This window comes from Ictidomys tridecemlineatus, chromosome 1 (genome assembly GCF_052094955.1).
Source record: "Ictidomys tridecemlineatus isolate mIctTri1 chromosome 1, mIctTri1.hap1, whole genome shotgun sequence".
NCBI lineage: Eukaryota > Metazoa > Chordata > Mammalia > Rodentia > Sciuridae > Ictidomys > Ictidomys tridecemlineatus.
Genome location: NC_135477.1, coordinates 221,884,761 through 221,902,763, shown reverse-complemented (window position 1 = coordinate 221,902,763; position 18,003 = coordinate 221,884,761). Strand labels below are relative to the sequence as shown.

Sequence of the window (18,003 nt, the reverse complement as noted above, 5' to 3'; positions counted from 1 at the left end):
TGTGTGTATTTCCCATTACTTTGCAGGGATTTAGAGAACATCCCAACCTTATAGGAGAAGAGGTATAAACCAGATTTACATCATTCTTCTGGCCAGAATCTTACCTCATCTCTTCTGTTTTAGCCCTTGCTAAAGGGTTTTTTTTTTTAGCATTAGCCCTCTGAGAAGGCCCTTTATAATTTATGAAGTTGAATCGATCTTCCAGCAGTAACCAAGCTTCCTGAATGAAATCTTTTTTTTTTTTTTTGCTTTCTTTATTTAGCCTTTATAATCTTAGAGACAAGGCCCACCAAATGTAGTGTTTAAACCACATTAGGCATTTGCAGGAAGTCAGCTCAGAGTCAGGACAGCTTCCAAACTTGCAAGGATTGTTTTGAGCCCTCAGTTTGGAGGGTCTATTTATTTCTTTTTTCTTTTTTTAATTTTTAAAAAATATTTATTTTTTTAGTTATAGTTGGACATAATACCTTTATTTCATTTATTTTTACCTGGTGCTGAGGATCGAACCCAGGGCCTTGCACGTGCTAGGCAACCGCTGTATTGCTGAGCCATGATCCCAGCCCTGGAGGCTCCATTTAAATTACCTCAGCCCCTTGAGATAAGCACTAGGTCATGGGGTTCCTGGGGATGAGGGTAGGTGAGTCTGTGGAAGCCAGCCTCAGGAACATAGTTCCACCACAAGTTTAGGTCTGCCTTGGCACAAGTTCGGTCGTTACAGAAAGCATCATGTGATGTTTGTAACTGTCTCCCACATCCCTTGTACTTCATGCTGCTGACATTTTTGCAGTCATTGCCACTTCCTGGTTTCTGGAGCCAAGATCAGGCAAGCCAAGAGGAGTCTCTGTGTCCCTGGTCAGTGCTATAAAGCTCTACTGGAGCCCTTCCTCTGTTTCCTGTCAAGGTAGGGTCCTTCCTATCAAATAGATTATGTCCCTACATGTGTGGGTTCTGCGCACTCCAATATCCAACTTCTCCATCCTCAGTTTTTCCTTGCAAAAATTTCCCACGATGCCCTTTTCATTATTATCTTCTTATAAAGGAACCTAGCTTATAATTCCCTTGTTCCTTTACCCCCAGCGTTACCTCTGAGGCAGGGGCAAAGTTAACAATAATCTTTTTTCTGAAAAAAGTTATTTTTCCTTACAAAAGGATATGAAATCAGTATGGCAAAAGGTATTTACACCCCATGTTTATTGCTCTTCAAAATATGTCAAGATATGGAATTAACATAATTGCCCATCACTTGATGAATGGATAAAGAAAATGTGGCACATATACGCAACAGAATACTATCCAGCCCTAAGAGAAGAAGGGAAGGATGGGGAGATGGGGACAGAATGGTTAGAGCCAGGTACAAGAATAAGTTCTGGTATATTATTACACAGAAGGGTGATTAAAGAAAATAATTTGATGTTACATAATTAAAAATCCCTAGAAGAGACGATTTTGGGTGTTTTCATCACACACACAAAAAAATGGTACACATTTTAGATGATAGATAACCAAAGCATCCTGCGTTGATCATTACATAATGTGTAAGCGTGCCAAGGCATCACACTGTACCCCATAAAAATGTATAATTATTATCCGTTCACTAACAAATCAATTTAAAAAGCACTATTTCACTCATTGTAGCCTTTTGGAGTAGAAGACTCACGGGTGCTGTTTCAAACCAAGATGGCTTTCTCTCAGCCAGGGCACCTGGCTCTCAACCTCTCATTGTCTTCTCCAGCTACCTAACCCAGGAGGACACTGAGGCTTAAGTCAACAACAGTTTGCCCCATGCCAAAACTGCCAGGTAAGTGTTTCTTACTGCTCAGCCCCACTCACCCAAAGCCAAGCATTATTTCCCCCACCTGCCTTATTTCATCCGCATAGTTGATATTTCCATCACGGAGTCCCAGGCACTTACTTTGGGAAGGATTTCCACATAAATCTTTATCCACAGAATAACAGTCCCACAAGGGGTAGGATCCTAACAGTGCTCTCTGGCACTGCTGTGGCAAGTCCTTACTCCCCTCGTACTTCTTGGAGATAGCAAAAGCAAATCAGCATGTTATCACCTCTGGGAAACCTCAGAGTAAAGAAATTTGTTTTCTCCTCCTTTTAAACACAGCATTTCTCAAACAACACTTGTACCCCAGTTCTTTGTTTCATTAAATAAACTAACCACCACCAAAACTGATCACTAGACTTAGAGGTTTTACATATTTCTTCCACAAATATCTCAAATACCTAAATGTAAAAAGCCCTACAACAGGGAACAGAGATACACCAGTCTAATCTGTATATCTCTAATCTGAAATCCAATATCTGAAATGCTCCCAAAATTTTGAGCATCAACATGACCCCACAAGCATAAAATTCCACATCTGATCTCATGTAATGAACTATGGTCAAAATAGAGGTACATTAAAGATGTTGTATAAAATTATCTTCAAGCCATGAATATAAGATGTATATAAAATATAAATGAATTTCATGTTTAAACTTAGGGCCCATCCTCAAGGTAGCTCATTATGTATATGTCAATATACCAAAGTCCTTAAAATCTAAAACACTTCTGGTCCCAAGTATTTCAGATAACTGAGAGTCAACTTGTATCAAGAAACAGCACGGACACAGTTCCTGCCCTTTCTTTTAGATACCATGATAATTGTAAGAAACCTGTAGTTGTTTGTTTCATCATGAAGAAAGGATGATAAGCTTGGGGAGACTAAGCAACTCGTAAATCCACTTACAATTGACTCAGAAGTGAGTATAATTTATACACTCAACACTGTGTTGCCTAAATAGTTCTACTTTGAACTCAGTGGGTGAAATGATATCTAACTTAGGAAATCCTGTAATTAAGCAGTCAATCTCTCTGAGAGATGGTTCTCTCCACCTTCCAAACACGTCCTTCTCTTCTTTAGTCTGCACTTTGCAGCCTGCTACCCTCCTTGGCCTGCTCATTCTACAGGGGCAGGTCAAGGTGTGCCTTGAGGAAGAAGCTCTCCCAGTCAATGGAAAATTCCCCTTCTCTGAACCCATGCAGCCCACTCCATGTGTGCCATTCACTAGAACTAACCATGATATACTTTGCATGGGTACTACACTCCTAAGTAGGAGTTCTTATTTCACCAATTAACAAGCCTCTAATTATTTACTTAAGAATGGAGAATCTTTTCTTACAATTCTTTGTTATCTCTAGGTCTTACAATATTCAGTGTTTCAAGATCCACTGACTGAAAAGATTTTATGAATCTGTGCTCTAAACCCTACAGCAACACACAATAAGTCCTTTCTCCTTTTTTCTCTCCCTTAATTCCTACCACAGAGGATAGATGGGCCTGTTGATGAGATATCATTCCCTTTCTATAAAGACCAGGGACTGAAGTCAGAGTTTACCAGGAAGACCTTTTGCTGATGGGCTGCTTAACTCTGCATCAATGTAACTTTATATTCTAAATCGTTGTAGCAAAACTCAAAGTCAATCCCTCTAACACTCAAGACCGCACTCTTGAAAAAGAGCCATGTTCAACTTGGATACACAGAAAAACTAGATTCTAAGGTCAGAGTATATTCCAACATGCCACCACTAAAGATAAACTCAGTGGCAGTATTCAATATGAAAAAAATGGTTATAAATTTTTTTTTCTGGGAAACAAACTTTTCACAAAGAAACAGAACTTGTTTTAAATATATACACACACATATATATGTATATATATACACATATGTACAAAATATGTACACATCTATGCATGCACACTATATGTACATATATTGTACAGAAATTCCTGCACATTCATATTCAAAATATAAATAATAAGTTAGACAGGATGGTGCATGCTGTAACCCCAGTGCTCAGGAAGCTGAGGCAGGAGAATCTCAAGTTCAAAGTCAGATTCAACAATTTATCAAAGCCCTAAGCAACTTAGCAAGATCCTGTCTCAAAATAAAAAATAAAAAGGGCTAGGGATGTAACTCAGTGGTTAGGTTCCCTGGGTTCAATCTCTGGTGAAGAAAGAAAGAAAGAAAGAAAGGAAGGAAGGAAGGAAGGAAGGAAGGAAGGAAGGAAGGAAGGAAGGAAGGAAGGAAGGAAGGAAGGAAGGAAGGAAGAAGGAAAGAGAAAAATGTATATGTATGTATATGTATTACACGTGTAATACATATAAATATCTGCATGTATTATCTATAATACACTAATATATATAAAGTGAAATAAACTAAAAATAACACAATGGAAATATACTCTGGGTAGATTTCTTTCTTTACTTCACAGAAAAATAATTTCATTAAGAACTAGCGTCCTTCCTACTTTAAAATAATTGAATCAAAAACTGATTTTCCAATTTGGCAAGGGAAAGAAGTCACGATTAACCTTAAAGCATTCACCATGCTACATATTCTAATAATTATTTTGGCTTACCATGCAAATTCCTACAAGTCTCAAGCCAAAGTCATTTTTTAAAACCGAGTGTATAAAAGAGCCAAAACAGAAATAGCCGGAGTCTGACGAGCTAGCAGAAAAAGTCCAAATGGTATGGGACCAATGTAAATTTAATTTTTTTTCTTGTTAACTAATGCTATCTTGAAATATTTCCCTAACCAAAGAGAGTGAAATATACATTTCTACATAATTGTTGCTTTTTATTAAATTGCTATGCATGTTTTCCTGGTTGTGCATGTCAACACATCAATAACATTGAGAAAGAGGCAAAACAAACATTTACCACAGTGGCTCCATTCTCAGGGATCTGACACTCTACACAGGGACAGCCCAGGGAACACAGGAGGACACTGAGGCTTAAGTCAACAACACATAAAGGGAAAGGAAGCGGGCTGCTTGGTGTGAACATAGACTTTTAAAAAGGTTTTTTTCTCTGCCAAATAGAGATGGATCAAAAGTTGTATTTACAAACATTATTTCATTTAAATCCTTAAAATAACCCAAGTAGTAGATTAAAGACACAAACAGTATAAAAACACAAAGCATCAACAAATCCAAATGTCCAACATATAATTGGAATAGATTTTCTATTCCTATAATAGTTCTAAAAAAATGATAGTCCTATAAAAAGAATAGCTTTTCCCTGATATTTTAGAACATATAGGTGCTGAACACATAGATCAGCAACAACTGACAAATGACACCTTAAATCACAGGCTGAGGCGAGACGCAGCTTGCTTTCCTTCCCTTAGCATGACAATTTGAAGAGGTGGGTGCTGGGGAGGCCTAAGGGAAGAAGCAGTGGAGTATCTGTCATCATCACCCCATGATGCTGACACAGCATCAGGGACCAACAGTCCTTGAGTGGCTGGCTACTAGTGTGGCAGCAAGACTCACCGGGATGCTCACACTAGGGGATTCTGATACAGAAGGGGGTGGGTCACTGTTACTCAAGAATTTTAGGGTAGAAAAACACCAAGAAAAGTGAACTGAATGATCCGTAAGTCTCCCCAACTCTAAGATCTGTGATTCCATAGTTCTCATTTCCAAGTTCTTCCAAGTGGAGATTTTATCAAATAAAAGAGCAGCCAGTGGAAATGTGTGTGAAAATTCATCTTCCTTCCCTCTGACCAGGAGTTGGAGGAGGAAATAAGTCACAGTGTGGGGACAGGGGCTGACACAGAAACCAAGAACATGCACAGAGCTAATGTGTTAGGAGGAGCTTGGAGAAAGGAGCAACACACTTTGGGATTTGAGGATAATATACAAGGAGTGAGTTCTCCAACACACAGAAGCAAGGGCCGGGAAGATGTGAGGCTTGTTGGAAAAGGAAAGAAGACAGCCGCTCAGGGCTGTGCCCAAATATTAAACAGAGAATTATGCAACTGAATGTTTTGCATAATTCTATAAAGAAGAGAAGGGCATTATGTACATTTTAAATACATTTTTCCTGTCAAACTAATATTCAGTAAAACAGGCACCAGGAACTTTTTCATTTCTAAACTATAATGAGTCTGTCTCTCTTAATATAACTGTCTTCAATTATTAAACCACAATCCGTTTACCCTGAATAGATGAAAGGTACTTAATCTTTTATAGCAACCAGATTTACCTTGATTTTTGAACTTTTTAGAAATATATTGCCATGTTTTTCGGATTACTGGGAAATGTAGTATTTTTCAGAATGCCTGTTTTTGAAAACACTAAATGGCAACCTTGAAAAAAAATGATCAAAGCATTTTACTTATTCTCAGAGAAAAATTAGAAAATGTTTTAGAATAGAAGAATCTTGGTTAACATATCTTTTGTTGCATTTTGAAAGGGTTTTTTTTTTATGGATTCAAATGCTGAAGACAAAACTAAAAATTTCAAAAAAATTTTTTTCCTAAAAGTATCTGGTTGTATTTTTAAATAATTATAAACTAACAGACATTTTCCTTTAAGTCTACTACAGAAGTATGTGAGCTCCCTCCACCCCTTACTGGCTTATAGGCCAAGAGAGAGTCTTCCTTTAAGCCCCAAAGCCTGCCAGTTTCCCAGGAGAATGTCATCCATCTTGTGTCATTGTAGGAATTTAAGGACCAGATTCCTGGCTCCACTTAGGACCAAATGGTTCTTAAAAACGATGCCAAACCCCATTCCAGAGACCCTTTCAACTGGTGTGAGGTGAAGCCCAGGCATCACTGTTTTTAAAATCTTAACAGTAGTTAAAACAACTGGCTAGGATGACCATAACTAATAAAATTATTCCTGTCTTTCTTGAATATTTATGTTTCACTGGTAATGCATGTTATTTAAATAAGCCATAATGTGTACAGTTGCTTTGGTGTTTTTCTTCTTCTTCAATATTCTAGATATTAAAATTTTATTATCTCCTATGTTTCCACCTTGGTGCTTTTTATTTTTGGAAATAACAAATTCAACTTTTTTCTCCTTTTTTTTATTGCTGCTGCCATTGGGTAAAACTTTCCTCCTCCCTGTCATGAGGGTGTTGGGCCAGAGAGGGCTTCTTAGCTCCTGCTAGGCCAGGCAGGCTGAGACTCCTGGCAAACAGCCATTCAGAGGCTGCAGGACCCAAAGCAAGGGCTCTCTGAAACCACTGACAGTCTCTTCCTGCTGCAAGGGTTGTTCTATTCAAAATACAAAAATTCCACTGGAGGTGTAGTTCAGTGATAGAGTTCTTGCCTAGCATGTGCAGGACCCTGGGTTCAATCCCTGGTACTGCAAAACCAAAACCCAAACCAAAATACAAAAATCCCAGGAAAATAAAACCAGATGAGCACTGCACAGCTTGGCTCTCCATGCTTCTGTAAGGACTCTAATAAGAGTAGGAAAAATATACAGGGACCATAAAGATGGCTGCTTCTATGACTCCTCCCCACTGCCCTTCACCAGCGTACCCTCTTCTGAGGAAGAAGAAAGGGGAAAGACAGAAGGGCTGTGTATGCTTCAGCTAAATTTCTGCAGAGAATTGTTTCTAGAACTTTATAAATGTTGTTATAGCAATCTACAGGTAAAGATGATACTTTATACCATGCTGGTGGAACTTTCTAAACAAATAGCAAAACACGTAAACCAAAACAACACTTGCCCAAGATGAAATCTTACCTGGAAAGACGCTCAGTCCTCTGTTGACTTCTAAGCTAATGACCAAGGCACGAGCAGTGATACTAAAGATTTGCCGAGGTGCAAAGTTCAGACCATCGGTAACCTGAAAACTAAAGCCTCCTGACATTGCTCCTTCAAAAGAAGAAATGATAGTCTGGTCAACTTTGTTGTGCTGCAAAAGCCACCCAGTTTCACCCTCACCCCCCAAAGAATCCTGAAAAAAAAAAAACAAAAAAAAAAACAACCTATCAGTTTGTAAGTAAGCTAATACAGCCACTGACTTCACCAAATCAAACGCATCATGTGTCACCTAACAATGCTTCAGACAAGAGACTGCATAGAGAACGGTGGTGCCATGAGATTAGATCACCAGAGGCGGTGTAGCCATCTTAGTTGTGTAAGGACAATATAAGATGTTTGCACAGGGACAAAACCTCCCGAGCACTCATTTCTCAGCCCATGTCCCCGTTGTTAAGTGATGCATGACTGTGTTGCCAAAGACACAGAGTTAAAATATATCCATGAAGGTCTAAAATGCGGACTCTCCCACCCCATAACACACTGAAACAAAGCAAAGATATTATCTCGGAGAAATTTTTTGAATTTAAAAGTAATTCATCACCTGCATTTTATTATTTTGGAATCAATTTATACCAGTAAAGTGATGCAAGGCTGCAACATCACACCCATGCCCCTACACACACACACACACACACACACACACACACACACACACCCCTACACAAACACACCCTAGTAAATATGTATCATACTTAATTGATAATTCTAAAAATTAAAACTAGGGTTAATTAAATAACACTTATTGCTCCATTACACTTTTAATTATGTATCTATGTCAAGTTAGCTGTATTCTGCCAAGAGTGGGAAGGGGAGGGAAAGGAAAGACCCAGCCTTGCTTTCATTAAATTTCTGAAAGGAGAGAATTACACTCTGACACGTCTGTCAAGGGATGAGTGATATGAGTAAAGTTAAAAATTAACTTATGTGCATAAGTGAAATTGAGATGGACTCTCATCGATCCAGATCCCAGGAGTGATTTACTAATCTGACTCACAAAGCACCAGGCAAGATCACCATGGAGAGCCCGATATTCATATCCCTATCACTCTTTGAAAATATTTATCCTGCAGTAAATTTGGAGACCCACACGTCTTTACATCATGTACCAAGGAAAAATGTATCTTTATCATCCTTAGGGACATGTGGTAAGGAACAAAGGAGACATGGTCAGACTCTGCAATTAGGTACCAGTGCTGCCTTTGTAACGCAATTTAATAAAAGATAGGTGGTTCGTTTGACAGGCTTTTGGGTCTCTGTTATCTAAGCAAACAATGAGAGTTCCTCACCAAAAAAAATAAATGGCTGCAGATTGTTAAAAATTTCCCCAAACACTCAAAAGTCACCATGGGCAGGGGGGCAGATTCTGAATCTGCCTAATTCATAATCAAAGTCCACAACCAAATGTTGTTTTGCATTTTTTTTCTAGAAACAGCACTTGGAAATGAAACACAAAATTAAGGAGAGAATGGGGGTACTTCGAATATTTCATGAATCCAGAAACAAAATGAAGATGGAATCAAAGGATGTATGCCAAAATAAATGTGAAATAACATATGAGGGGTGCCCTAATAGACTAATTAAGACCAAGGAAAGATAAAGAAGGAGACGTGGAAACAGGGTTGAACTGTGGATCTACTATTGTATGAGCTCAGATTTTTCCAGACAGTACTTCCAGAAGGTCAACCTTAAGTGAATCACTTAGCCTCTCACGTCTTGGTTTTGTCAACCTACTTAGGTTGTTATGTGGAATAGGTAATTAGATTAATGGTGGAGCACTTTGCACATATAAAATGCTAAGAGAGACTAATTAAACCTAAGTCTTTGTTTGGGACTGATGATGGACAGATGTGCTAGAGAGAGCCAGCTGGTTTCAGCAACAGATTCATCTGTAACTGGGCTCTGGACATTTTGAGAGTTATTAGCTTGCCTCAAAGTCCATTTAGGAAATGTAATGGCTCTCACATCAACTTTGCCTTTAATTCTGCTTCCTGTTTATTTAGGAGAAATTATTTTCTCTACTCTCAAAAGCAAATATTGACCCAGTAAATGACAACTCAATTAGTCCAGAGAGCTAAATTTTGTTTTAATCCTTCATTGCAGATAGTAACTTCAGTTCTTCAACCCACTCTGCTCTTCAGTGGGTTGGAGCTGGCAGAGAGAGTCCAGTTTTAGTGTGAGACCAATTTAATCTTTCTAAACTTCAGTTTCTTCATCCTGAAAATGAATGAGATCATTACTCTCTACTGCTCAGAGGGCTTCTGAAGGTGGTAGAGAATCACTGACTGCTTCCCAGTGTAGACTGGAAAGCTTTAGAAATTCAACCCCGCCCCCCACTCACAAGTCTCTAGAGAAGTTCTCTCCATTCCAAAAATACGACAATCCTTTCATAAAAAGAAAAAACATTTCTAAGCCCTTACATAATAATATTTGGACTTTTGGTATCCACTCTCAAAAAAAAAAATATGTCACTGGAAGAAACCTCCTACCAACTCAGTGCCTCTTTAAATGAATTGTATTTTATTAAACAGCACATCTGTACATATTTTAAAAATGGAAATACATATTTGGAAAAACATCATCCAGTCTAGAAGCAATGTTTTGCCATGAATGTGGGTGGACCTGGCATAGTCAATAAATCTAACACCAAAGCATCCCAGGCTTAAGTTTGGAAGCACTAGGTGAGAGAGTAATAATTCACAGAGTAAATTATTTTCAGATTCTCTTTTTGGAGAGAGGGATAGCAGGGATTGAACTCAGGGGCATTCGGCCATTGAGCCTCATCCCCAGTCCTTTGTGTTGTAATTTTTATTTAGAGACAAGGTCTCACTGAGTTGCTTAGTGCTTCACTGTTACTGAGGCTGGCTTTGAACTCTAGATCCTCCTGCCTCAGCTTCCCAAACCGCTGGGATTACAAGCATGCACCACCATGCCCAGCTTATTTTCAGATTCTTTGGGAATCTTTTGCATTAAATTCAAAAGTAACCAAAGATATTACTACATTTATATTTAGAAGGTGTCTTATCTTTATTTTCTTTACTGCATCTTCAAAGAAGATAATTCAAAATAACCGAATAAATATGACATCTTAGCTTTCTGATTGTGTCCTCCTGGCTCATGCTTCCTCACAAACCACAAAGCCACCCCCCCCCCAGCCCAGCCCTGTCCTCTGTTGCCTCTCTCAGTCCACTGACGCAGCAGCCTGGAAACAAAGCCAGGATGCCCTTGCAAAGTGCTTGGGCCACCCTTTCTGCAGACTTCCAGGATCCATTTGGCATATTGATTGATTGATGAATAAGGAGAAGCAGAAAAGGTCTTTCAGTATCAGGGCCTTTTAGAAATCAGTTACATTCATTCATTCATTTGTTCCTTGAACAAATATCTGCTTTGCTTGCCAGTGCATCCTTAGCATCCAGAATATTTTTTCTGGTATATAATAGGTGTTCAATATTATTTCATTCTTTTAGCAATTTTTTACTTATTGAACACATACTATATGTTACTGTTCTAGGAAGTGTGGATTCAAGAGGTCCTGCCCTTACCGTGATTATATAAGGAAGACAGGCAACAAATAAATGTCCAAATTAACCCACATTATGCCAGACAGTGAGGGAAGAGGATGGAGAGTGGCAGAGAAGACATGCTATGTTAGTGAGTGATTAAGAAGGTTATAGATGTAATATGACATTGAAATAAGCCATGTAGGAGGAGTCAGGGTTACTCTCTCATGTTTGCTATTATTAGCCTTATTAAATTTGTCACTTAAAAAAAAAGTTGCAGAGTTTAGAAAACTACCAGATCTGTGGTTTTCAGCCAATGACTCTGACTACTATATTAACCACTGATTGAAACACATTTCAGCTTTACCCTGCTCTGCTCTGTGACTTACCACAGTGTACAAACACTAGCTGGCCCTTGTTGATTTGAGCCTGGGTGAAGTTCTGGATGCTTCTTCCAGGAAAGGACTTGTCAGCCAGATGGCCATTGCTGGGTGGAGTGACCCAGTAGACCAGGTCCTGTGGGGAGGAGTCCTCATCTTCTGCACAGAGTTCACCTCTGGTCACCTCTGTGACAGAATTCACCCATACCTGAAAAAGAAGAGGCCCACAAGCTTTTGAGGATTCATTCTGATCTTATCACATTAGTAAACAGGATAGGCAGGACACTCGGGCCCCTGTACAAGGATTTAAAAACTATACCCATTCGCCAGAGGTTTTAAAGAATGAGTGTTCTTAATTCAAAACAGACATATCAAGCCAGATGACATTCAAGGCATGTAATTTATGAAGATTTTAATAAAAATAGTATTCAAAATTATTCAAAGTTGATTATTTAAAATGCATATGAACTTACATAAAATGTAATGATCATAAAAGCTGATAGTTACTAAGCAGCTTTCGAGTGCCAAGCATATGCTAAATACTGTATGTGTCATCTCAGATAATACAGAACCTACATCATCAGGCTGGTTTAAAGGTTTCTCTTCATCACTTTAAGAAGCAAATTATTTAGTCTGCTTTTAAATTGTTGAGGGGAAAACAAACCCCCTGAACAATTCAAATTCCCCTTTATTCTACATATTTTATAGGAAAACAAATATCCGGTTCCTTTGTCCTTGTAATGTTTGTTGTACTGATAGCTCACATCTACAACTGTATCTGAATAACTTGCTGTTTTGCACTTATATTTAAAACTATTTTCATTTCCCAAACATTTTAATTCAACAAGTCATCAAACATTTATTGAGCATCTACTATGTCCCAGGCAATGTTCTGGGTACATATAAAATGTTTTCTTTTCTTTTTTTATTTATTCTTTTTAACTAAAAATATGACTATATTTTAACTAAATATATGACAGTAGAATGGATTTTGACATATCATACAAACATGGGGCTGCATATAAAATATTGATCAACAAACGGGTCCTGACCTCTTGGAGTCTACATTTCAATGGAGGAGAAAAAGGGACACAGAGAAGAAATAATGGGCATAAGAAAATAAATTATGTATTATTTTAGAATTTCACAACTTGATGGAAAAAATAAATGAGATAAATGGTTCAGGAATGAAGAAATGGTAAATAGGAGGCTTCTTGGAGAAAATACTGGAAGGAGGTGAAGGAGGATGCCTGTCAACATGTGAATACTCAGGAAAGGTCCCTCCAGGCAGGACAAACAGCCCTGGGGTGGGAGTGGCCTCCTTTCTAAGAAAAGCAGGAAGAGGTCAATGAGGCAGGAGCAGAATGAGCAAGATGAGGAGTAAAAGGGGATGGATCAGCTTGTCCATCTAGGGCCCTTGGCAAGGAGGGACCTAGTATAGAAAATATGCAAACCTTTGGCTTCTGGGTCAAGAACAAACTGGGCACGGGAGAAGCAGGGAGACCTGGCAGTGGGTGACTACAATAATCCCACAGAGGGATGAAAGACATTGCAGAAGTGGTGGGAAGTAGTCCAGTTCTGGGTGTCCACTGAGGGTAAGGTCAACAGGGTCTGAGGAGCTACAAGTGGGGAGGTGGGGAAGACGGAATGACGCATGGTTAGGGTGGCAACAGCTAGGAGGAGGAGTTCCCAGCCCTGAAGTGAGAAGACTGCAGGTGGAGTGGACTTGGGGAGTAAGATCAGGAGTTCAGTTTTGAATGTGTGGAGTTTAAGATGCTTAATTTGGACCTTGGATCACATCTGATGGAATCAGGCTGTTCTGGGTTTCCGCAATCCTGCATTCCATATTTCACTAAGACTAAAAACAAGTAGTTTTTATCACTAAAGTGTATGTTTTCTTACCCACAGAAACACTATGAGCACATTCCTGAGCATTCTTTGCTCTCTGACTAGAACTTAATCTTCTTCTATGCTTTTTACCAACATGTTTAAAACTTCAGTCCTAAGCCATTTAATGGCTAAACTTTCTGGTTAAAGGGAAACATTTTCCTCGGTAAAGCAAGCAGTTTATGAAATAACTCAGTCCATGCCCACTAATCACCTTGTAACTATTTAAGCAAAATTTGAGACATGGAGATCAGAAAGTATATTAGATCCCCATGTCTTTATATCAGGCATGATGGAGCTAAAAGATAAAAACCCTTACTGATTCTTTCTAATGCTCCATCTACTGATGGCACAGAAAAACTACTTTGTGAATCGTCCCTAACATTTTTGAAAGCTAACAGCTGAGCTTTCAAAAGTATATAAAAAGTAATTGTGTATAAATAAATGTACGCACTCTCCACATATGCATGCAGGCATACACACGCACACACGTGTGCATACACACTGTAATTTACACATCCAAATGAGCGTTTCCCTCTTCAAGGTGACTGTGTAGAAAAAACAACACATGTCAATAACAAGGGCACTGCTCAGAATATTTTGAAATTATTTTCAGGTGGTTCAAGAACATGTTATTTTGTTTTGTCTAGTGACTGATGGGGTTCCAGTTACTTATCAGCTATGTAAACTTAGCCACATTTATTCATTTCTCTGTGTCTTCTTTTCCTCATCAGCAAAGTAGGAATGATTGGAGCTATTATTAATCCTGAGCGATTTGATCTAAATGATGTATTAGAACAACTTTTCCTGGCACATAGTAAGCCTTCAATAAATGTCAGCTTTATGTTGTTACCCATCTTCTACATCAGATTTGGCTCTGAGGATAGATGTTAACGGGTTTGTTTTGTTTTGTTTCCAGGGTCTCTTGAATGCTAGCCAAATGCTATACCATTTAGCTATGACTCCAGCCCAGATGTGATTTTTTGAATATCATTTAATATCAATATCAATGTTATTTAAAAGTCCTTCTGATTGTAAAGATTACTACCACTGAGGCTGTTCTAGAACACTGTCTGAAGATTTTGTTTAATTCTATAGCATCCACAATAAGATGATTAGTTTATCTTTTTAATGACTGCTATCAGCAGATGCTCCTATACCTTGCCTTTTAGAATATGACCACTGAAGATTTTCAGCATTAAGCTCTAGGACATCAATTTTTTAACAGCTACCAGAAATGCTAATCGACTTAATGTTCAAATTATAAGGTTTTAGCCTTCATTTTACCCTTTGAAAGGCTATAGTCTGTATAAAATATACAAGTTGGCTTGTTTAAAAAAATGCCAAACCCACTCATTCCACTTTTTCACTTTTTACACTTAAAAAAATATTTTTATATGTCTTATTCTCATTTGTTTAGGAACTCAAACTGACTTGGCAATGTACTACCACTCCTCCTCTGTAACTTGTAAACACTCGTTGTTTCCAACACCAGGCGCAGAAGAGCAGGAGGAAGCATGTTTTCCACGGCAGTTCCTTTATGGGGGAAAGCTGCTTTCTCCTCCCCGCTCTGGAAGATACCATCTTGCAAAACAAATGGAAAACCTGCCACTCACAACAAGAGCTAGCACCCTCATGTCTTCACTTATAAAATCAAATTCTCTTTAACTAACAGCACCATTGTTTCAGGGAAGGCCTGATTAGTGCCCCATGCTTGGTAACAGAAACTTCAGTTAGGTGGGGAGAAGAACAACAATGAATCCGAACTTGAGCTCAAATTTAAAAACAATCTGAAGCCCATGAAATAATCAACTTGGAAAAAATTTTTTTAAACATAGCTCCCCGAGAAGGTTAGTGGGATTTATTAATTTAATCCAAATTATGATCTTAATATTTAAAGACTCAGACCTTCCTTTTGAGTTTCATATGAAGGATGTAAAATGTTCCTGAATTCATTATCCCACCATTTGACCCCCTCAGGACTTCAGCTGTCATTTCAAATTTTGCAGCTCCAATTTTTCAACTATGCCTAGTTCTTGAAGCTCTTTTTAGTATTTATCAAAAGCAAGTAGGGCTAGGGAGTGCAGCTCAGTAGTAGAACTCATGCCTAGCCTGTGCCAGGCCCTGGGGTTTAATCCCCAGCAACAAAAAAAAAAAAGAAAGAAAGAAAGAAAGAAAGAAACAAGAAAAAGCAATGGTTCTAGTTTCAGTGTATAAACAAGAAGACGAAATACATAGTATTTGTCATAGGAAGAGAAACTTGAAAAATAGGAAAATGAAGCCCCCTTGTGGACACACATATCTTCTATCAAATATGCTTTAAAAAATCACTAATCACATTTGAATACAAAAGTATTTAGTAAAATATATTTCAGAGTAAAAGGCAAAGGATTCACACAAGATGGCCTAACTTCATTTCCGAATTTCAGTTTGTCAGGACACAGAGGATTCCCTGTCTCACTGAATGGCCTTACAGATCAGCAGACAGTCCTGTGGTTTAAGGAAATGTTGTTTTCTACTTCAGGAGAAGTAGAAATGAAACGCTGGAACTGATAAGTTCACACTCAGGTCTGGCTTTGAACTCCCATCAGAGTCTGAGATGCCATCAGGGGCTCAATCCCCCACACTGCCATCTCCTACCCTCAGGTAACTGCAGGTTGACTTTCTCACAACCTCCCCCAGGTCCTCATGATAAGCAAGGAGAGCAAATGGCCGTGAAAGATCATATGATGAACTTGAGAAAATGCTGGGTCCAAGTCAGGGACAGCACAGTATCTAGAGGCTTTACTGGGTCCAAGTCAGGAACAGCACAGTATCTAGAGGCTTTATGGGATCTGCATTTGCGAAATGGCCTTTGCCTCAGATTCTACCTGCCTCTGTTTAACTCTAATTCTGCTATTTTAGGCAAATCTTTTAAGATTCTCTCTCTCTCTCTCTCTCTCTCTCTCTCTCTCTCTCTCTCTCTCTCTCTCTCTCTCTCTCTCTCTCTCTCTCTCTCTCTCAACCAAGGTTTTGCACATGCTAAGCAAGTGCTCTACCACTGAGCAACATCTCCAGCCTCTGTCAATCTCTTGAGCTTTAATTCTGACCTCTTAAAATGGGAATAAGAGCAACACTTGCTTTATCTGCTTCCTCTGGTCCTTGGGCTCCTTCACTGTAACTGTGAAGGAGGAAGGAGCAGAGCACTGTGGCTGAGTTCAGACTCCCATCTTAACTGCTGCTCACTCCCAGAAGCTCTCACTCTTTGACTTTGGCCAAGTGTCTAACCCTTCCAGTGCTACAGACTCCTCATCTTTAAAATAAAAAATAATATACATAGAGATTTTGAGGATTCACATGAAGTGCTAAGAACAATGGCAAGCCCCGGGTATGTACCGAGTCAATATTAGCAACCAATGTGACTTTGCAGATGGTTTTATTATCACTGACAAATTGCTGTACAATAAGAAATGCCACTAGATAGAAACTTTGTCTGGATAGAAGTAACTAGTAACCATAGCTTTGGAGAGACTATTGGTTATTGGAAAAATGCATTCTCACAGTTCTACTATTTTGGCGAAAAAAAATGCATATGCTTTATGCATCAGCTTTCAGTAAAATATTAACAAATCTGACCACTTTAGTCGTATTCAAGGATATCAATTCATGAAAACTCCTAGCAATATAACAAATACCCACAGTCTTTCCAAGAAGTTGTCTATGCTTATTTGCCATTATTATTCTATAGTCTGGTGGTTAAGACAGAGATATGAAACTCCAATGTAAAAAAAAAAAACAATAATAGTAAGGGAAGAAAGTAAAAGGATATCTTACATGTCATCCATTTCCATTTCAAAATTAGCAAGACCAATTCCTAGCTGCTTCTGGGCTCTTTTCCATCAAGTGAAAATTATGTTGATTATAGCATAATCACAATGCCTATTTTATAAAATTTCAGTGCACAAATGACATTATTTGAAAATCCTCAAGGCAAATTCATTCACATTACATGATATATAATAGAAAAGTGATATGATTATAAGCCCTCATATATATTCCTTTGTCTTAGAATATTTAAAACTTTATTATTTATTTTTTTCCTTCATTGCCATGATCTTTGGACCATGACAGCAGTCCATAAAGTGAATCAGCCAGGTGTGTAGACAATGTACCTGTCCCTTCCATCCCAACCTCCTTTACTGCTGAAGAGAATACAGCAGCTGTGCAGGGTGATAGGCAGGCAGGGCTATGATGGGAAGTTGCAGGAAGACCTCAAAAAAAAGGCAACAACCTGACCCCTGCCTAGAACACAGAGACTCCTTACATGCTGTAAACTACCCTGATGGAGTATTTGAGGAGCCAGGTGTGGGTTGTTCAAGGTTCTATCAACTCCATTATAGCCTTAGAGCACTAGTTTCTAGGTGTCCTGGTGAATACAAGGAGTTCAGTGGATTTGATTCAATCCATGAAAGGAGAGGTTATCCCAGAAACAGGAAAAGGGATGGGGGAAAAAAAAGATTCATCGATATAAAATTATCTAGGTTTGCTGGATTAATGGCTCACATGATTTTTAATTAACATCCAAAGTAAGGAATATATTTATGCAGCAACCTAGTACATACATGTATATGTGTGT

At 38.6% G+C, this 18,003-nt stretch overlaps 1 protein-coding gene and 1 long non-coding RNA gene across 6 annotated transcripts in view; one reads left to right on the top strand and one right to left on the bottom strand.

The window, feature by feature from the left end:
• Positions 1–18,003, bottom strand: part of LOC101962730 (chondroitin sulfate proteoglycan 4) — a 65,478-nt gene that overhangs the window by 17,543 nt on the left and 29,932 nt on the right. For 4 of the 5 annotated variants that reach the window (XM_078016403.1, XM_021722517.3, XM_078016404.1 and 1 more), the window contains 2 exons: positions 11,511–11,709; positions 7,544–7,675 (listed from right to left, as the gene is read on the bottom strand). In XM_078016403.1, the coding sequence (XP_077872529.1) occupies positions 7,544–7,675; positions 11,511–11,709 (331 nt within the window). The remainder of the gene's footprint in view (positions 1–7,543; positions 7,676–11,510; positions 11,710–18,003) is intronic. The other variant, XM_040272457.2, reaches the window with a different exon arrangement.
• Positions 245–10,718, top strand: LOC144365344 (uncharacterized). Its single transcript, XR_013423659.1, has 2 exons — positions 245–1,798; positions 9,051–10,718. It is a non-coding gene; the product is annotated as an uncharacterized LOC144365344 (long non-coding RNA).